Source organism: Gobius niger (genome assembly GCF_951799975.1).
Source record: "Gobius niger genome assembly, chromosome: 4".
NCBI classification, from domain to species: Eukaryota; Metazoa; Chordata; class Actinopteri; order Gobiiformes; family Gobiidae; genus Gobius; species Gobius niger.
Window position 1 is genome coordinate 32,390,160 of NC_136855.1, and position 22,752 is coordinate 32,412,911.

At 42.9% G+C, this 22,752-nt stretch overlaps 1 protein-coding gene across 1 annotated transcript in view; it reads left to right on the forward strand.

Moving 5' to 3' along the window:
* Positions 1-16,963, forward strand: part of tshz3b (teashirt zinc finger homeobox 3b) — a 56,442-nt gene extending 39,479 nt beyond the window's left edge. The window contains exon 3 of the mRNA XM_079554671.1: positions 11,786-16,963. Coding sequence (XP_079410797.1) covers positions 11,786-15,381 — 3,596 coding nt within the window. The 3' untranslated portion in view covers positions 15,382-16,963. The remainder of the gene's footprint in view (positions 1-11,785) is intronic.
* Positions 16,964-22,752: the final 5,789 nt, after the last annotated feature.

Sequence of the window (22,752 nt, forward strand, 5' to 3'; positions counted from 1 at the left end):
AAAAAAAAAAAAAAAAAGGCACAAGAGGCAAGCAGGAGCAGGAGGAGGAGGTAGGAGGAGGAGGGGCCAAGCAAAAAGAGCTATATCATGTACATTATGCCTCAGCCAGCGGATTTAAACAGTGTCCGTTTGCGTTGCAACAGAGCGGGCGTTATCATAATGGCCTCCTGCCTACTTGACAGGGCCTTAAAGTGATCCTGTCATTTTATTTACACCCAGTCCACCGTGCGATTTGCTCCTAAACACACACACACACCCACACACACTCACACACACACACACACGTATACGCAGACATGAGCGCTAACATTGCCTCCCCGTTGCTAACTTCCCTAGCGGGCCCGGTCGAGTAGGTCGGATGACATCTTTTGATCAAAGCTGTCCAAAGAGATCAGGGCGGACTGGCAGGTAATAGATACCCAGGCGCTAACCAGAATGCACTGCAAAGAGAGAGACAGAGAAGGGGAGATGTGTGTGTTTGTGTGCATGAATGGGCTTTTGCGAATATCTTATGGTATGAAAAACAAAGATATATATTTGGTTCCCTTTCTGTTCCTTCAAGTGGCTTGTATTACCACATAATAGGCGCCATATTTTTACATTTACAGGCATATGTTGAGTATGTGGTCAAAATGGGCATCTTTACTATAAAAGGAAGTTCACTATCTGAATTCACGCCCCACTGAAAAGAGCAAATGCCTTTTAATTTTTCATTTCATGTGGATTTCTTACGTACACTTGAGTTAGCAAAAGCCATCACACTGTCACGAAAAGGTCTCTGGTTCAAATCCCGCTGCCTGCAATACACAAACGGCCTTTTGTGATTCCGAAAGACGCCTCGTCCTGCTTAGTTGTTGAGGAGGAATCTAATATATCTATGTAACCTTTTGGGAACTGAGCATTATTGCAGTGAAATTATTTTACAACTCCTCACCCAGGGATTCTTTTGTTTCCGCTGCTTACGGTTAGGGCATTTTTCAATCGCAGTTACAAGTGGCAATAGCTTTGATTTACAAAGACATCTTATTCTTTGCAGATCTTGCGTTGTTGTCGTTTGGCAGCGTTTACAATCACAATCTGGAATTTATAGTGTAATTTGACTCTATATAAATCTTGCGGCCTTTTGTGCAGATTGTTGTTTTGTATGTAAATAAAGGGCATTGCTTCATGCAAAAAGCAAACATGCGTGGAGCTATTTTCTCCTCACCACTGCGCCGACTTCCCGGCTAGGTTAATCAATAAAAGTCGCAGTTCAATGAGCATGCTTAGCCACTGTGCTTTGCAAAAACCGGGGCCCAATTTATTTGCCAAGAAAAACAATGAAAACGCACGAGCAGGAGCACAGACAAAAGAAAGGACATAGGGTGTGGCGTTGGCTTGCATTTAATGACTTCAGAAAAAAAAAAAGGTTTGAATTTTTTTGACAGATTTAGCAATATGTTTGTAGAGTCATTACTCAGGCTACCAGGACCCCAAGGAGATAGGAGATTATGTTCTCTGCAGAGGACATTAACAAAACAATTTATTTTCTTTCTTTCTTTTTTTTGTTTGTTACAAAGACTAGGTTCGAAGAGCACATTTTAAATACAATCAGGAGCATTAAAGCAGTACTAAATACTGTTGCCCCAAGAGGCCATAAGTGCAACTGCAGGTGTCGTAGCAAGTTACGATTTTTTAACTTATTAATTGTCTTGGAGAGTAAATACTACACTGACAGGAAAGGCGAAGGGAGAGAGGGATATTGCACATCCAATTATACAATGGAAATATTTTTTTTCACTCAAACTTGGCTGTAAATACTGTTTAAAGTGACGTTAGCCCGCAGTTAGCGTTGCCCGTTAGCATGTTAGCCTCTTCTTCGTGATTCCATTAGTGTGTATTGCTAGCTCCGGTCCGGTGGCAGTCAAGTTGCAAACATGGTTTTCTGGCCAGAGACACCAGGGGGAGATGAAAGACCCTCCAATCATCCCATTAACACTTGTATTACCCCCTCAGGGACTACGAATAGGATTTATTATGGTAAACACGCTACTTAGTACTGCTTTAACAAGAGTTTTGAACAGTCATATCCCACATCAGATCAGTTCTGAACAAGCATATGCTCAAAGTAAAGCAAAGTTGATATCGCTAACCATGAAGTTGCTAATGATGGTGTTTGCTTAAACGGCGAGTTTATTTGTACTACATTATTCCCACCGCTGCCTGCAGAGGGGGCTGCAGGCCTCCTCCTTACCAGCCCTAGCTTCTGTGTTTCAGAGTCGCTGTAAAACGTAAAATGTCAATCCCATAAAAACGCTTCTAAGCCTCAGTTATGCATATGTCCACTTTAGGAGAATCCCGAAAGATATGTTTGCAATTTCAGTTCTGCAGCCCCGTCTTGCAGCACTACTGTACCTTAGGCCTACGTGACGAAAACAAATGCATTTCGCAGTAACAGATCGCGCGAGGAGCCCGGCACCAGTGGGAGGTAAGGACACAGAGGAAGTTTAGAGAAGGCAAAGCAAACAGAGGATGGTGGAAATGATGGATCTGGTTGTGCGCTGCTTGGCCGGCTCCTGCACACCCCGCTGCGTTTTTCTATGAAGAGACACACAGCGATGCACACCTCCCCGGGGACCGGTGCTCATGACCCCAGCCTGCCCCTGGAGCTTTGAGTGTGACTGCTCCAAGTGCAAGCCATCTGAATAACAAAGAAGAGCCAGGCGGTTATAGACTGACACGCACTTGGCAACTGGAGATGTTTTTTTGAGAGGAGAAGAATGGGAATGGGCTTGTTGCTATGTTAGCATTAATGATATTTGACTGTTCGAAAGTGCTACGTTAAAGCCACATGACGGAACATTCCAGGTTCTATTTTGCCACAACAGGAACTAATAAAACAAACACCAGCAACATCAAATGTGCTCCTTATGATCAGCCAGACACCCACAATGTTAATAGTTAAATCATTTGACGTAAAAACAAAAATCTTATTTTCTGAATAGATCCAATTGTTTATACTGATTTTACTTAGTTACTGTTATTTGGAATTTTAATGCAACACCATGCCGCAAACTTAAAGAGGTAGAAATCATGGTAAAACAGCTTCATTAGCTTGATTTTTAGCTTGATTTGTTAACATTTTTCTAGTGTTAAAGGGACTAGATGCAAGTTGGCTATTTTATACTCACTACTGCCACCTCAGGTCATACGTATAACTGCACCTTCTATATTAAGCTCCGACATGACAGCACTTCGGACCGGAAGTAACAACTTTTTGAGTGACAGTGCAGGATTTTAGAGGCAGTTGTGGTGAACAGGTCTGGGCTCATTCTACACATTAGGACATGGCTGGAACATGTAGGTGGAGGAAAAGACATAATTCTAACATTTTTAAACTCTGTATAGTCCCTTTAAAAATGTCTGTATAATGAAAAAAAAAAGAAAAAAAAAGATTGTTGACAGGGCCTGGAAATGTTTGAATCGCTTGCGAGCCAAAAGTCAGCCCTGCATTATGGTATAGCACATCTAGATGCGTAGTAACCGAGGAAATCGAAAACACTATGCCCCCCCCCCCCAAATACACTGCAAGCAAAACACCATTCGCCTCCGATAAGTAGTGCATGCCCACACTTCCTTTTTTGCGCATCTACATAAATGTGAGCAGTCCAGACACACTCTCCTCCGTTGCCAGCGCAGCCACATGTAAATAGAGTTGCTAGCTGAGTGGCACGGCGAGATGATTAGCCGCTGTAACACCACTCTCCCCCCTCCAGAACACGCATATGCTGCCGGCGCGCAACAACCGCTCCCGCGCTTGCAATAACCGTGTATTTATTTTAGTCTAGCCATCGACAGACATGCTAACTGTTGCCACGCCGAATCCAATTTCCAGTATTGCCCCTTTTCTACCGCTTCAGCTACCGCCATGTGCTGTACAGCGTATGCTAATATTGTCAAACCTGAATGGCGTTTTGCGCGTCGGGCTGCTATGGACTTTATCTTCACTTTGCAGTAAACAGGCGAAACGGTTCATGACGCTTTCCTAATACGGACGCCATTTGTACGACTTTTGACCATTCAAAAGCTAATTGGTCAATTGTCGTTATTTTTCACGAGTTTAGACTCATGCATTGATATTGTAGGCTATGTTAGATCAAATTAGGGATAGTGGAGGTGGAAAAAAAATAATGTTTTGGTAACGCTTTATATTAAGGTGTACTCATTAAGTATTAATAAGGTACTAATAAGCATTAATAATATGCTTGTAAAGTATAAACATACTGCTTATTATACTTTTATCTGTTAACATACTAATAGGCCATTAATTCGGCTTATTCATAGCCTAACCCTAACCCTAACCTTAACCCTTACCCTAATCCTATAAAATAATATTTAATGAGCACACCTTCATCTAAAGCGATATCCAAGTTTGTTTATAATTGAATTCAAAATACTGAATGTCAAAGCAGACTCAAATGGAAGAATTGATACTGTCTGTCAAAATTATGAAATCAGGCAGAGAATAGCAACTGTATTTCGATATTTCGTTTTGAGATGTAACACAAATAAGTCATAGAGGAAGTGATGAAAATATTGTCTTAAATGTGGACCATACACTTCATGGACAAATAAAGCAAGGATATACCAAGCTCCTCCACTGTAGCTGGTATTGTCTTCCACAAACAGGTACATTCTGTGTCTATTTCATGCTTATTGGTCAATTGCATGTCACGATACATTCATCTTTTACATTCATTGGCAGCAAGAAGGTCCCAGGTTTGATTCTTAGACCATTTGAGAGTTTGCGCACCGTCTCTATGACTGGATTGGTCTCCTCTGGGTGCTCCAAATTTGTCAATCATACCCAAAACCATGCACAACAGGCTGATCCTTCAGTTAGGTGATTTTGAACCACGAAACCTCAAAAAAAAAAAAAGCACTTCCTGGAAACGCGCTGTCGTAGCATGCAGTGATCGCCGTGCAAATATCTCACGGCTCCGGTACATGGTGTAGCCGTGTGAGGTGAACAGCTCCATTCGTCAGAAAACACAGGTCGATGGGACACCCCCCCCCCCCCCGGGATCAATGGCTTCGCCTCGCCAATCCCCCGCCACTCCGCAGACAGCTGTGCCACTTTCGCCCCCACATTCTCGCACGCATTACCCCAACTCACCCACACACACACCCACACACACACACACACACACACACACACACACCAATTTGTCTGCGCATGTCAAATCACAATAATTAAGCATTATTGATCTAAGATTCAATTAACTTCATTAACGTGGCCCGCGCTGGTGATTGGAGGCGGAGTGGGAGGGAAAAGGGGGGGGGCGGGGAGGGCAGGGATTAGCGGATATCATCAAGTGAGGGAGAGAGAGATACTACACGCAGACCTATAATGACGTGGATGGTGCAAATAGTCTTTATCAGCCCCTTTATGGAGACCAGAGTGTACAAACGCAAGTGCAAACAGACGAGCTAACATGCCGCTAATGCCTTTTTAACACAATAGAGCAGGGAGGTTGTTGTACATATTTTTAGCCGGCGTTTGCTAGTTCCACATGCAAAAGGCAGATTAAGAATTCATAACACTCAACACCACAACTTTATACATTACTAACAATGCAGTCCACAAATTTCACCCGTTCTACCTGAAACTTTAGACTTCGCTCGGCCTGATGTCGATATTACACAACAATCAGGCACATTTTGACAAGCTATCAAATGTTCAGCACCTCATTGATCGAAAATTGCAAACGCGAAACAGGAACGCAATGCTAGTTAAGTGCCCGCGCTCTCCTCAATAACCCAATTATCCTCTAAAGACAAAAAATAATAAAATAACAATGCCCTTATAACTACGTGTTACGTTTCCTGCATAGAAAAATCCACACATGCCAATAACTTCATCTCCTGTGTTTTGCGTACGCCGCCATTATTTATTTATTTGTTTTACCTGCTGCTTGTTATCTGGAAGAGGCATGGCGTCTTTATTGCTCCGCTCACCTTTGCTATCAGAATGAGCTATCTCAGCTGGTCTCCTTCCCCTGAAAATGAGATCAAACCTTGTTTCCTACCCCGCTGCTACCTCGTCCGGAGCCGACTCTATCTCCCTCTCTCCCCGCTAATTAAAAGAGCACCTGCATGTGTGGTGTGCTTGGCCCGGACTCCTTCCACTCCAGCGGCTTTATGCGGGTATGTGTGTGTGTGAATGTGTTTCAGTCTCCATATTTATCGTGCTATGCTGGGTCAAGGTGCGATGGTGGACTTCGCAGCCTGGACCTAAGCCAGTGGCCTGAGGGATCCTCTCCGCACGTGTGGCCGCTGCTGGTTTTGACTTTTGTCCAGAATCCTGTTTCTCTTCATCTTGGATATCCTCTCTATTCCTGTCTCCTCACCTATTAATGACGTTGTTCCTTTTGGATTTCTAATGCACCGTTGGTTTTATTTAGTTTTATTAGCTATACAAGTAAAGAAAAATAACAACAAGAGCTAGCAATTTCAAATTTACAATGATTGCAAAATTGCATATTGTCATCCTGCATATCCTGCATCTTCTGTCAAAGTCATCTCTGGATTTCTACCTGTCCCTAAGCCTGCCTTATGACCGAGGGCAGGGGTTCCAAGATTGCGAGATGTTTGCTGTATTTTTGATTGAATTGCGTATTTTAGTAAAATCAATATCAAAACATACTATCAAAACAAATATTATGAACGAGATTTTAAAGGTAACGCTTTATATTAAGGCCTGTTAAGTATTAATAAGGTATTAATAAGCATTAATAATATGCTTGGAAAGTTTTAACGCACTGCTTTTTATACTTTTATCTGTTAACATACTAATAGGCCATTAATAATACGCTTATTCATAGCCAACCCATACCTAACCCTTTAACTTAACCCTTACGCTCCCCCTAAAATGCTTGCTAATGCTTATTAATACTTAATGAGAACACCTTAATATAAAGTGGTACCTAATGTTGTGCACATGAATTTAAAATAAATCGCCTCCAGATTATATTTTACAGTGCTTTTTTTGGTCTCGTGATTTTGGGGGTCGCGGCCTGAAAAGTTAGGGTTGGGAACCCCTGACATAGGGAATGGTGCTCGGATGCCGATGACATGACAGTAAGGAATGGAAATTGACCATTTTTATGAAGAGATATTCTTCAGGACATCCAAACTTGAGATTTAATTTGAATATATCTATCTGTTTAATCTGTTGATGCACATTTAGCCCAAAACAGATATATTACCTGTGAATTGAAATTTAGCTGGAAAACCATTGCATAGTCTTTAAAGAGAGAGAAATTACACTGAGTTGGGTGGCATGGGATCTTTGCCTCTAAGATTGCGGCCAGAAGGTGCTGGACTTTCACAAGGGCTGCAACAGATAAAACAACACAATATCCATATTCACTACTTTTACACAGACATACAATTGCGTAACATTCTGAGTGTTTATTTTTGGTCCTTCCTTTCAAATCTCACCAAACAGTACAGGTTCAGACAGTATACGTTTACAGAATAACGTCTAATTGTTCAGCCTTTTCACGGCAGCGACTGCGGCTATTCACTGTAGCACAATGACGCCCTTTACACAGTATTTGTTTCCCATTTTTTCCACATCCACTTCCTCAAACAAATCCGGCAAAACAAGCCGCGCGCTCCGTGTAGGTGGATGGAGCCTACACGGCGCAAACTCATTCAGACGAACCATTATTGTCCCCCCCCTCATTCTCTTCTATACGTCTCCCAACAAACCAAAAAGGCGGCGCGTTCTTATCACCATAAAGGCAGCTAATTTGAAGAGGAGTGTGTTGCGGTGTAGTAGAGATTTCACATTGATGTTTTGGCTGGCGCGGAGCATTGTTCTCTTAAACAGCTGTCGCTTTTTTGGCTGATTCACAACAGATGGCGGCGTACATGTGGGGCGGCCCCGGTGTTTGGGTGCATGAGCGGGCGGCGGGAGCACACGGGGAGGTGCGGAGTGAAGCGGGAAAGGTTATTGTCATGCAGGTATACATATCGAAACAAGCTGGGTATTTTGAAGTGGAATTTGGCAGCGTGTGCAAGAGGGAAGAGAGACAATTTACAGGAACATTTGTGTTATTTATTAAGTTGATGTTCAATTACCATCTTATTAGGGTGAGGCGATAGTGTGAGACATCCGATATAGAATTTTGCAATGACAATAAAATTTAAATTTTTCACAAAAACAAGAATCATAAAGAATTTGTAATCTGCTCAAAATGTGTCCTAACAAGACGTACAAACAACAAATTCAGCATAAAAACAAGGCTAAAATTGGAAAAAGCACGACTAAAAATGAACATTTCTAGTGCTTTTTGTGGATTCATTAGCAAGAAATTAGCAAATCGTAATCAGATGGAAGACGTCATCCTATAAAGAGTAATTATGGGGAAAGTCAGACATAATGATTTTGCACTTTGCACTTTTTGAACCAAACTAGCTTAGACATCAAAATGTTATTTAGATTTTTATAAGAAAAAAAGATTTGAAAATGTCCTTTTTTGGGCCGGGACTTTTTCGATTAAGTACGATTAATTAATTACATAAGGTTTAGTGCGATTAAAAATATGAATCGAAATTAATCGCACTTAACTTTCAACACTTCAGTTTCAGACGTTTTGCGTACACCGCCATTATTTATTTAACAATAAAATTACAATATTGCACAACACAAAAATAAGAATCTTAAAGAATTTGTAATCTGCTCACAAGACTTACAAAAGACTAATTCAGCACAAAAACGAGGCTAAAATTGGAAAACCACGACTAAAGATGAACTTTTCTCGTGCTTTTTGTGGCTTTGTTAGCAAAACATTTGCAAATCTCTATCAGATGGAAGACGTCATCCTATAAAGAGTAATTATGGGGATAGTCAGACGTAATGATTTTGCATTTTGCACTTTTTGAACCAAATTACCTCATCAAAATGTTATTTAGATTTTTATAAGAAAACCATTTGAGAAGACCTGTGCAATTCCCTTTTCTTCAAACTGATAGATTATATTTGCTTTTGGATACCCCCCCCCCATTTGACAAATACTTTTTTGCGTGTATGTTAATGCGCGTGTGATTTTAGTGCACCTTTGATGCCAGGTTCTAGAGTCGGGTTTACTTCTCACAGACGACGCAGCAAAATCATTAAACGCTGAGAACAGGCAGGCGTTCACTTTTTAACCGCTCTCGTGCGCCCTAATGCGAAGTAACATGTTTGAAGTGCTTTCAGGAGACGCTTTTGTTGCATTGAACAGCGGAGCAGACATGTTTGAGAGGAGCTCCGGAGATCGCCTTAGGCACAGAGCGGAGTAGTAGCTGCACATACAGTCGACTAACTGCGAGGGAGCAAGAGAGGAAGGGGGGGGGGAAAGAGAGAGAGAGAGAGGGTGAGAGAGAGTGAGATGTGCGATGGGCTCAGGGATATCTGTGTCTCCGTGCATCTGTTTATCCCACGGCACTGTCGTATCATCGCCGACGGCAACCGGTGGCCTGACAATGACAGAGGCTTCTCCCGTTGTTGTTGCTGCTGCTGTTGACTAGCACACACACACACCGCCTCACAAGTCGCATGCGGCACACTTAGAGACTGGAGTGTGCAACAGTTGAAGTGTGTTGGACGACACAGCTGGCAGATTGTGTAGGTATTTTGCGCGCGCCGTGCCACTATTTTTATCTAACCGTAGGTGTGATTTGGCATTCAACTCCTCCCGCCGCACAGACTTATTTTCTTATCAGTTATTCAGTGACTTTTACCAGCTTTTGCACCCGAGTTGAGCGCCTTCATTCTCGCTCCCCAAACTGATGTGTACTTGTCATGTCATTGTCTTTTTTACTTCTACTCAAGTTAGTGCTTTATTTTTACTCGTGTTAAAAGAACTGCAACCTTTTTTTTTTATTTAAATGGTTTGGTTACTTCTCCTACTGTAAACGTCCAGATGATAATATTTAAAAGTTTTTTATTTGCTCTGACATACCGAAATACACTTCATCCGACCTATTTCAAAACATGTCGCTCACATTTCTGTGGATGTCACTGTTACATCAGGGCCTATGTGGCTACAGTGTTAGCTTAACCACTGACTATGGCGAGGAAATTAATTATGCATGAAGATGTAAAGCGACGAAAAAGTGATACATAAGGCTCATGCATTACAATAATTGGTGCATTTCTTGCCAGTTTGATTTGTTCTACCAAAACGTTTTCCGAGTACTCAATTCAAGCAGTTACTCAGTGTTTAGTTACTGTAGTTCTGTTTTACCATTGAGCTTCTTGAGTACTTGGATGTCTACTTTTGTACTTCTACTTGAAATAGCATTATTTTCACAAGGAACGTGCAATACCAGTCTGTCTCAGCCTTTGTCAACTCACAAAAGTCTGTTCAACTCCACATACATGTAACAAATGATGCCTTTTTTTTATATGCCACTGGAGCATCAGAACAGAAAGAATTGGCCATCATTATGTTATTGTCAATTCTTCACGCGATCTTCACCATTGCTGTTTAAAATAATGAAAGGATTTGTGTTGCTAATTCTTCCTGTTACCAATGAAATCGAAACACTAGCATTGAAAGTGGTGATGTTTTGATGTTAGTACGCACATTCCTAATTCTCACAGTACAAATTATGGCCTCTCACTTCGGCCTGTACCACACCCGCTAGCTCTTGTGTTTACATACCACATTGCATGAGTGATGGTCCGCTCGTCAAAGGAATGCTAGGCACAAGGCCACTGATGTTCACAACCCCCCCCCCGTCCGTCTTTATCTAGGCTACCAGCTCGTTTCTGCAGAACGCACTTTCCTTGTTATTTCACAAATCTTCCACTCCTGACAAAGCGGATATTTTAAAGGGCTTTCATGCGCTGTTGTTTTATCAGACGCAGACTTATTTACAAAAGAGAACCATCCACAGACGTAGAGTGTAATTTGTCTCGATGCATCTTCCCCTTGATTTCCGCTGCACTGTTCTTAAACAAGCGAGATTTGAATATAGATTGAAAGGCCTCCAGCCCTTTCCCTCAAGCTAAACTGTAAATAATAACGCTAAACTTTTTTTCTAATCTTTGGTAATTGAAGCAAATGGGTTTTGCGGGGCGAGATTTGTTGCCGGCGACCGTACATGCATTCATTTTTATTTACGAGGAGGCGAGGGGCTGAGCGGTGTAATGAGTGAAAATGCATGCTTAATTTAAATGGCGAGGGTGTCTGTTAGGGAATGCATTAGAGTCTGCAGAAGGAAGCGTAAGACATATTAATTGACAGACAGGAACCGCTGTCTCCGAGGTTGATACAAGTAATTTATTACTTCAGAAACGAATGCCACCGCCACAATGTGCTTCATTAATTTCAAATTTAGTTTTAATTTCAAGCTGTTGCCCCTTGAGAAGAATAAGGTGGCAAGTTCTGTTTGAAGAGATGTTTTTTTTTTCATCCACCCCTCTCCCTCCCTCCATCTTTCTCATTCCATTCTACATCTCTCTCTCCCTTTCTCTGTCTCTATGGTTGTATGTTGCACTCACACCAAAAGAACAAAGGCGAACGGGTGGGGAGGGTTTCTGACTTGATTCCAATATGAATACCAAGTTATTCCACAGCTTATGATATGAAATGCTGTCTGTAAATATTAGTGGGTGATTGCTTCCACTGGAGACAAACATACTTGTCTATTTTTGACACTTATTTCAAAACAAAGCATCCGTATCAATCCGTTTTCTGTAAAGTGGCTCTAACAAGTCCCTTCTCTCTCCTCTTGTCTTGTTGAACAGCGTACGTCCCGGAAGATGAGAAGGAAGCCGTCCTGCTGGAAGAGGACATGGAGGGAGATGATTCGGCGCAGGAAGGGGACGAGCCCAGCTCAAAGTTTTTATGTCAAGAAAAAGACTTCCTCCTCAAAGACAGGCCGGGTTCCACTGGTTTCCATGACTCCCCCAATGCAGCCGACTTCTCTGGACAGGAGCTGGACAGCGAGTCTCACTTGAGTGAATCCAGTGACAGGATGTCTGATTTTGAAAGCTCGTCCCTTAAAAATGAGGACGATGGCCTTCTTTCTAAGGACTCCTCAAACGCTCTGTCTTCCGCCATGTCAGTTGCAGCTGCCAACTCCTCCACTCCAGTGAGCTCAGATGAAGCCATGTTAGTGGCCACAGGATCAGTGGCTGACAGTCTGGAAAAAATGAAGGCCATTTACACCTCTTTCCTGACCAACTCCTACTGGTCCACTCTGAATCTAAACATGAGCCAGCCCCCGCCGGAGAAGCGCAGTCACAGCAGCAGCAGTAGCAGCAGCAGCAGCAGTAGCTGTGGGAGTGGAGGCTACGACTGGCACCAAACGGCTATCGCTAAAACTTTCCAACAGGCCTCGCAAAACCAACACAACAGACTGGCCATGATTCAGCCTCCTCCAGTGCCAGTCTCCATTGCTGGGTCTGTCGAACCCAATCTCTTCAGCACCGTCCAGCTCTATCGCCAAAGCTCCAAACTCTACGGCTCGATATTCACAGGGGCGAGTAAGTTCCGCTGCAAAGACTGTAGTGCTGCATACGATACTTTAGTGGAACTGACGGTGCACATGAATGAGACGGGCCATTACCGCGACGATAACCATGAGACAGATAGCGAAGGTACCAAGCGCTGGTCGAAACCCAGAAAGAGGTCGCTGCTCGAGATGGAGGGGAAAGAGGATGCACAGAAAGTCTTAAAGTGCATGTATTGCGGCCACTCCTTTGAATCCCTCCAAGATCTCAGTGTCCACATGATAAAGACAAAACACTATCAGAAAGTGCCTCTGAAGGAACCGGTTACCCCAGTGGCAGCAAAGATCATCTCCAATGCCAGGAAAAAGGCCCCGCTTGATCTGGACCTCCCCAGCTCGCCGGACTCAAATGGAAGAAACACGCCCAAACCCATGTCAATAAACGAATCCGTGAATGATATCCTGCAGAAAAACTCCAACCCCTATATCACGCCCAACAACCGCTACGGACACCAAAATGGGGCAAGCTACGCCTGGCAGTTTGAATCGAGAAAATCACAGATACTTAAATGCATGGAGTGTGGCAGTTCACATGATACGTTGCAAGAGTTAACTGCTCATATGATGGTTACTGGACATTTCATTAAAGTGACCAACTCTGCCATCAAAAAGGGCAAACCAATATTAGAGTCTCCCGCACCCATATCCGTAAATAGTGTAACAGTCGAGGAAAAGGTGCAGTCTGTCCCTCTGGCTGCGACAACCTTTTCCCCTCCCCCTGCCCCAGTACCGCCTGCCAGCATCTCCCCCTCGACCCTGGCTGTAGAAATTAAAAAGGAAGAAAAAGAGGAAGAATGCACTAAAGAGTCTGTGATTAACAATGGAGGCATTGTACATAAAGATAGAAAGTTGGGCTGCGATGATGAGACAGAAGAAAAGTTTGATATTTCGTCGAAATATTCTTATCTGACAGAGGAGGATTTGGAAGAAAGTCCCAAAGGAGGTCTGGACATTCTGAAGTCTTTAGAAAACACCGTGACGTCAGCTATAAACAAAGCTCAAAACGGAGCTCCCAGTTGGGGTGGCTATCCGAGCATTCATGCTGCTTACCAGCTACCGAACATTATGAAACTTTCTTTAGGCAACTCTGGCAAAAGTTCCCCCCTCAAATACATGTTTCCTGGTGGAGACATCCTCTCTCCCACAAGCAAAAACCTGCCTCTTATCTCCCCTCAAAGTCGTCAGACCTCCCCATTGCCAAAGAATAACTTCCACGCTATGGAGGAACTGGTGAAAAAAGTGACTGAAAAAGTGGCTAAAGTGGAAGAAAAAATGAGAGAGCCCAGCAGTGCTATAAAAGCCTCTCCTTCAATGCGCACCACACCGTCACCATGCAACAGTGAGGCAGGCGAGTCCACCAGAGGAGAATCCCCCAAAGAAAACAGAGCGGGAGCCTGTAAAACTCCAGAGAGCACTGCTGTGGTTGAAAAGGGAGAGACCAATCACAGAGAGTCAAATGGAGAAGTAAAGGAAGCTGTGGAGAACGGCATGGACTCCAATTCTGTGACATCTCCCCTGCCTTCAATGCTGTGCAGCAGCACTGCCATCATCACAGACCATCCACCCCCAGAGCAGCCTTTTGTCAACCCCCTCAGCGCTCTGCAGTCTGTAATGAACGCGCATCTGGGGAAGGCTGCAAAGCCTGCCCTACCTTCCCTCGATCCTATGAGCATGCTTTTTAAAATGAGTAACAGTTTGGCAGAGAAAGCTGCTGTAGCTGCCTCCACTCCACCAGCCCAGAATAAAAAACCCAGCAATGACCACTTGGAGCGTTACTTCTACCAGCAACATCTAAATGACCAGCCTATAGATCTCACCAAGGGCAAACACGCTGATAAAAATGGCACAAGTGCTCCACTTTCCTCCAGCACCTCCACCCCAACATCAGTCTCTCCCTCTTCAGCTTTGACCATGACCAAAGCTTCAGCTGCTATCGCTTCTTTTATGTCCTCCTCCCCTTTGAGAGAGAATGCTCTGTCAGACATCTCTGACATGCTGAGAAATCTGACTGAGAGCCAAGTGGTTTCGAAGTCTTCAACACCGACCAGTCTCTCTGAGCGGTCGGACATAGAGGGCGCCACACAGGAGGAGACTGAGGAGATTTCACCTGCCCAGAAACGAAAGGGCCGCCAGTCCAACTGGAACCCCCAGCACCTGCTTATCTTACAGGCCCAGTTTGCCTCCAGTTTAAGGCAGACCACTGATGGAAAGTACATGATGTCAGACTTGAGCCCTCAAGAGAGGATGCACATCTCCCGCTTCACTGGTCTCTCAATGACAACTATATCCCACTGGTTGGCCAATGTAAAATACCAGCTGAGGAGAACTGGTGGTACCAAGTTCTTGAAGAACTTGGACTCTGGTCATCCAGTCTTCTTCTGCAGTGACTGTGCTTCACAGATACGCTCCCCATCCACTTATGTCAGCCACTTGGAATCCCACTTGGGTTTCCGCCTAAGAGACTTAGCTAAGCTCTCTGGGGAGCAGCTTCTAAGCCAGATCTCACGGCATAACCATCATCGACACACCAAAGGACTGTCTGAAAAACTGCTCTCCAGTCTGCACCCGTCCAGCCACCCCCTCCCCTCCTCTCTGCCCACAGTTCTGCCCCCATCCTTACCCATCTCCCTTCCAGCGCCCACCCCCCTACCCCCCACAGAGTCACCCGCCCCCTCTCCCGAGGAGGAGGACAGTGGGTCTGTGCACCAGTGCAAACTGTGCAATCGGACTTTTGCGAGCAAGCATGCGGTCAAGCTTCACCTGAGCAAGACTCACGGCAAGTCCCCTGAGGACCACCTCATGTACGTTTGTGAGATAGAGAAACAGTAGCACTCGCTGCGGACAATGCTGCAAATCTTTTGTACTGTTGACTCCTCCTTGCTCTGACTCTGAAGCCTTTCACAGACCTTATTACAATGGAAAAAGGACCATAAATGTGATTGAACTGCACAAGGATGCCATAAAACTACTGCTCTGAGTTTTGGCACATGGTTTTCAAAATTTTGTGTTGTAGCAGTTTGTTATTTTTATGTGAGATAACTCACTCTGGCCCAAGACATTCAAATTTTGTGCTCTGGTTTGATGGAAACTAAGTGACTTTACAAAAGTGTGCAGAAGGAAACTGTTTGTAACTGAAGGGGGTCTGTACATGAAGGCTTAAAAAATAAGATTTTTTTTTTTTTTTTTCAATTGAAGTGATGTGTATTTTGAAAACTTGTGAAACTTTAAGTTCATTTATATTTTTGGCATCACTGAGGTGTTAAGCTGCATGCATAAGTAAAGCCATTTAGTTGGACATTTGAAAACTATATTTGGCGCACTTTGTAACATTATTACTTTTTGCCCATCACATGTTTATTTCATTTTGAAGCATTTTGTGCTGAGTCAGCCATTTAAATTTAACCCTCTGAGTACGTCAAAGCACTTCTTCTCCTGCCCTTCAAGGAGGCACTAATTTGCTCTTGGAAATTGTGACACAAAATAAATAATATTTTTGAGGGAGTATGTTGTCCAAACGTTGGCATGCATTTTTTTTGAAAGGTGTGCATATTTCAAAATAAAATGTATATGTAAAATTCCCTCAAAGACTCCCGTTGTGACAAATTTGTGTTTTTGGTTGATCAGGGGCCTTTACTGAATCAGGTCGGTGTAACATATGTATATAAAATGTTATTAACTTACTAATTCATGTCTAAATTATGCATCTTTTTTATATTTTTAATTTAAAAAAAAGAAAATGACTATCTGCTGGTTGCCAGTTATATGAAGAAAATTGTTTTGCACAATAGTTTTATAAATGTGTTATTTAATCGAAAACAATTGGAGACAAAAAGGATGACGACAGGTGAATGGTTTTATTCCCACCTCGTGCTCAAAGGGTTAAAGAGTCTTTTTTTACCCACTACTCTCATGTGCCGCTGTATGAAATGATATTAAAGGTTGTACAAAAGATTTGACTTTATAAAGTTATTTATAAGCACTCTGTTTCCTATTGTTGAATGCTTTTCAGTCAGTCCTAGTTTCTGTTATGTTTTCTTTTTTTTTTTCTTGTCTAATTACCCTGCCATAAATCCACACTGCAGCTTTATCTTTTGGGGATATGAAAGGTAACCATGGTTACGCTAACCTCTTGAGTGACAAGTCCTGCTACATTTCTGGCAGTTAATTTGGTGAAGTAACTGACAGCTGCCAGTGTCGACAAATGAAGAAAAAAAAAAAAATCCTTATGTGTAAAATATTGGCATGTAAACAGCGCAGATGCACTGTTATGAATTCTGTGCGGTTCGTTGGTCCTTTCATTTCCTTTTCCTTTGTTTTTTTTTTTTTTCTTCGTTTTTTTTCGGTTGTTGTTCTTGACAATGAACCCCCATTATATGACTTCATATAACCTTGTTTTCTACTGCCGCATTAAAAAAAGAGGAATCTGTTTTTTGCAATCGCGTGTGTGTGCATCATATGTGTCATGGCTATCAATTACGTGTGTGCTGTGCAGTCCCTAACGAGCGCATTAGACTGGAGTGTGTCAGCGCGCCGGTGACGGGAGGCGCATGCAGGCGAGCCGTGAGTGGCAGCGCCAGGGCCAGGGGAGACTAACAGACACGCACCTCACACCGCCATTGTTCAGGCGCCACTGCCAGCCCGTTCTTTTGTCCCACCGGTTGTGACCAACACATGCGCCACGAAAAACACAATAAAGTACAATTTGTTATGAACTTAGAAGATGTAAAGAAGGGCAAGGCAGTGATGTGAAAGCGTTATAAATATGCGACCAAAACATAGCGATGGGCTGCAACAGAGGTCGAAGCTTTAAGAGTGTTCTAATGTTATATTAATCAGTGCTGCCCTCTTGTATCCTTCCAAACACACAGCAAACCAGATACTAGCAAGGGTCACGGCTGCCATATTCATTTTACTTTTACAGAGACAAATAGGCTACAAAAAGAGAATATTATTATAATAAATGTAAAGCAGTATTAGATAACTCTTGCCCCTAGAGGCCATAAGCGCAACTGCAGGGGTCGTAGCAAGTTGCGATTTTTTTACTTATTAATTGTCCGTGAGAGTAAATACAACGCTGACAGAAAAGGCCAAGGGAGAGAGGGATATTGTACATCCAATTACACAAAGACATTTTTTTTTTTCACTCAAACTTGGCTGTAAATACTGTTTAAAGTGGCGCTAGCCCGCAGTTAGCTTCTTCTTCGTGATTCCATTAGTGTGCATTGGTTGCTCCGGTCCGGTGGCAGTCAAGTTGCAATTGTGGTTTTCTGGCCAGAGACACCAGGGGGAGATGAAAGACCCTCCAATCATCCCATTAACACTCGTATTACCCTCGGAGGGACTACGTGAAGGATTTATTAAGATTACAAGTTACTTAGTATTGCTTTAAAGGAAAGATAATTTGTTCACTCACCATAACCACACAAACATTTTGGTTTATGCCTCACTTGGTCTCTGGATATGTAATAAATTCACTAGTTTTGACTCGAAAGATTTCAGTTTCAATAGGCAAAGGCCAGGTCTAGGTGGGTTTGCCCAGTTTTCCCCCCTCCAGCACAAAAACCATGCGCAGTGTTTCCGATCATAAGCCTGAAGATCTGGAGATGCGTCCCGCGGGTCGTCCACTGCTCCTGAGAGGTTGGCCCAGTGGCATTGAAGGATGGGTCAAACGTAGAAGACAAACTTCTCCACAGGGACAATGAAGTGCACCTTAATCATTAACAACCTAATAACAATAGAGAAAAGTGCTGCAGAATGATGGGTCAAACTCGGAACAACATTTACACACATGCACACACAAAATAAAGACACAATATGAATGCTTGTTACAAGAACAATACAAAGGGATAAGGAGTATGAGGGAAAAAATATTAAAATCAGCACGGCGTTGAGTTTGCAGCACCTCGTGTGGTCAGGACTGTCCTCGCGGAAGGAAGGTTTGCGTGGAATCCACTCGACTCAATATCTGGAGAAGGTTCCTGTGCAGTTGTCTAAGGCTCCAGAGGCCGTTCGATTCCCTTTGGATGGGTCCAACGCAGAAGAAATTTACATTACATTCACATTAGACTTAAAGGTAAGTAACTACAGAAAATGTTCCTAGCATAGCATTCCAATGTAGCATTCAGCGAGACACAATAAGGAATCCGACAGACATTTTTTCCTCTATTGTCTTTGCACACACAGAACAAAAAATACGCTTCCTCTCGCCCTCTCTCTCACACACACACACACACACACTTCTCACCGGCAGGTAGAAGGACTTCATCTGCGGGGACGAGGTGCCACTATGTGTGAAAAATGTCAGGCTTCAGGAGCGCAGCCCAGAGTCTGGCGCCGTATTTAAGGCCGCTCATTAGCCTCAAAGAAAATACGCGTGAAATTGAAGTGTAGGAACGCCACTTCCTCTCTCCCGCTCCTCCCTCTCTTTCTTATTAAGGGTTCAGCCTTAGCGCGGGAGACAATGGCCGCCGCCACGGGGACATGCTTGCACACACACAGCGAGGGCCTTCCGTTTTTTTGTTTTTGTTTTTTTTTTCGCATTTGCTTACCTCCAGTGGATTGCGGCATAATTGCAATGTGCACTCAAGCCCATTAGTTACAGTCAGTGGAGTAAAATGATGAATGCTGACCTGTAGACACAATTCATCACGAGGCAAACACAAACAGTTATGTTCGCCTTCCCGTAAGTGGTCGAGCTCGCGCGAGTCCTGATAGGGTTGCAGCTTGAGATTAGTTTCTCTGATTAAAGTAAACATACACAGTTAAATCTCCCCGACTGTGCATGGCTCGGTGAGAAGTGCACCTAAGCTATTCGAAAATCATAAAAAAAAAACTTAATGGCCCATGTCTGCTTCCTAAAGATGGTGCTATTGTATACTCAGACTAAACACTCAATCTGACCAGCAAAATGTTTGATATACTGCCTTTCTGATGATTAGACTTACCTTAAAGGGGAGACACTAGAGCCGCATTGTCTGAATCAACCTCTGAAAGTCATGGGTATCTTATTCTAGTTCATTCAATGAGTTTGATAACCACAGCTTTAACTTCAATTCTGAGGTTGTATTTGGGACATTCTGCTCTTTTGATGTATAAACTGTCACATGGAAATAAACACATTGCCATGTAAGCTGCTTAATTAAATAGATTTTTTTCAAACTTTTTACCACGTTACAATACTGTTCTCTCATCAAAAACATACCTGAAGCTGATTTTCGAGCCGCGAGTGCTTCTTTGAGTAATTTTTAGAAGTTCACCGGTGGATATTCTTAGCACCCAAAGCTCCACCTGTTCCCAAACAGCTCCTCCTGAAACGCTTTCCTCACCTCTCCATCTCTTGCTGAGCTTAATCCTTTAATCGCAAAGTGGGTCGTGACATCTAATCAGTTTTTTCTTTTCTTTTTCTCTCTTTTTTGTCTGTTTGTTTGTTTATTTATCATCAGGACAGCGTACAATTATATTATGCTCGAGAGCAAAGATGACCGTACCAGACTGTAGTTTCTCAAGCTAATTTCCAGATGTAGTCCTTAGGGGAAAGTGTCATATATATATATATACACAGTGCAGTCTTCATTGAAACAGCTGCACAGCGAGGGGGAGCGGGAGGGGTTTTCATTATCACATGAAATACGGGAAGTGAAACTACTGGATATTTTTTTGTTTCAGATGTCGTTTCAGATTAATATTGCATTTTCTAAACAACAAAGTGTAAGATAGTGATGAAGATCTGTTTATCATTATTACAAAAAAAAATCCTCTTTTTAATCCACATACTTATTTGTAGCTTCCTTACAATGTATTGTTTTCTTTTCATGACGATTTTTTTTCATTCCTAATTCCTGATTTGTTGATATCTATTTCCTAGCCTGATTTACAGGGCTGTTAGTTCCAAAACAAGGCAGAATTGTTTTCTCATAAACTTAAACCTGGCTTTACCTTATTTATTTATTTATTTATTTATTTATTTGGTGTGCCCCGGTGTCTACTGATGACAGAAGCTCCTCTCCGTTATGTAAGAGGACAACAATGCATGCCGCCAGACCACAAAGCCGGTGAATGGTAACATATAGATGGTGCTATGTCCGGCTTACACCCCACCTTTTTTTTCCTGCCACCCGCTCAATGCAGCCGTCACAATCCCGCAGGAACATGGAGGAGAGGACGCGGCGCACCCCTGAGCGGGCTGAGGGGCGGCCGGATCCTCACAATGGAATCAGTCGGCATAGCACGGACAACACCGGGAACAATCAAATGCATCAGAGGCGCCAGACAGAACAGCGCTGTGGACAATTCGCTTCCACTGGGTTCCTCTCCAGTTCCCATTCCCCATTTGTTCAAACAGGCCCGACTTTACAACCCATGCAATCTAAATGTCAATTGAAAATAACTCTGATGAATGAAATGTTGTTTTACAATTATCGAGATTTCCACATAATGTTAACTTGACAATAACATCACAGAAATATAAAGCACAATTACACGTTTAGCTGCAAAGACTAGATTACAAGAAGTAATTACAAGTATTATGTGAAACAAAAGCTTATTTAAAATCAAATTGCGGTCAGCTGTTCCATTATGTTGACTTGTCTCTGTGTCCATCCTGTTTTCTGTGCGATCAGCAAAAGGATGCGAAGTATGTACCAGTGGTCTTTATCATGAACATTTGCAGGTGGAATTCCAAGAAGGAAAATCCTTGGGTTCATTGGGATTTTGACAGTCAAGATATTTTCCATCTCCAGTTGAAAATCCTGCCAACACTTAATAAGTACTGGGCTAATCGTTGTGTACGACTTAAGAACTGAATTTTTGTTTTAAATTGACACAAAGATTGGGTTTTTGCTTTCTTTTTGCTTTTTCAAATAAGAATCACATATTTCTGGCATCTTAAACTACGGGGTCATTTATCAAGATAGAGGCCGAATACTGATCCACTTTAGCACACGCAACTCATTTAGCACATGAGCAAACACTCCGTAAACGACCCCAATGTTTTAGTTGACCTTTATAGCAGTGGTTCACAACTGGTAGGTCGGCGCCCGAAAGCAGTACAATACAGGATCGTTTTCCGTGGGCCATGAGCTTTCCTTACCCATGGAAAGGAAGGCTCAATATCTTCTAAAAAATTAGCAAAATGACTAGTGCTGAGTTGTTTAAAATAGGATTTCAGCTTTAGAGGTTGATTTAATGAGTATTCAATAACACTTTGTTGAAAAAACTACAGTATTTTATAATATATACCTTTAGATGCATATTTGGGTCGTGGCTTGTCATCCTAGGTTGATGGTGGTGAAACATTGCTTTATAGAAAAGTCCCACTGATAATCTGAGTCCTGACCCCAGAAAGGGACTCTAATGTACCTTTAATGGCAGTGGAAACTGGACAACTTGGAGGGACCTGCGCAGACATAATGAAGAACATGCAAACTCCACACAATAACATTAACATTGTTCAAACCTGGGACCTTCTAGCTTAAAGGTAAGAATGCAGATATTTAAAAAAAAAAACACATTCCAAATAACATTTTTTGTGTGAACACTTCCCGTCATGCTCTGCCAGAGACGCCGCACTCTGGATGTACCTGCTCCTCGTCTGTCTCCTCCAGTGTGTCCGAAGTATCTTAAAATAACGCACGTGATGAATGTGCAATTTCCCTAATTTACGGCTGGCTGGCGCACTGTGGCTGTGGGCTGGATGGAAATCTTAAATGGGGCTTGAACAGCACTCCTCACAACAAGAAATCAATATGCCACGCTGCCTGGAGAGGCGACCTGCTATCTGCTGCGGCCGAGGCAGCGCTCGCGGGCTAATTTCCTCTAAACGCTACAAACACTCTTCAGACACTTTACGCACACCAATACACACACACACACACACACACAAATATAGCAGTCTGTGTGCTGCTGCTGAAATATACTGACTAATTATACAGAATAGTGTGGGGTTGTTGCGTGTATAGCGAGCACATTTTATGGGTTCACAGTTGTATGTGGACAATAGTACTGGGCTGTGAATTTATTTGATACTGGGCCTTGGCTGTGTGTGTTATTTTGATTAGACAGACAGATGGACAGATGGACAGACAGACGGTGGCAGCTGGTGACGCTGTCTTGACTTTAAAATCAGAGGAGCAGCACCTTGTGACATCAGCAGGTGGGGGAGAGGAGAAAGAGGCAGACTGAATGTGCAGGATTGGCTAAACA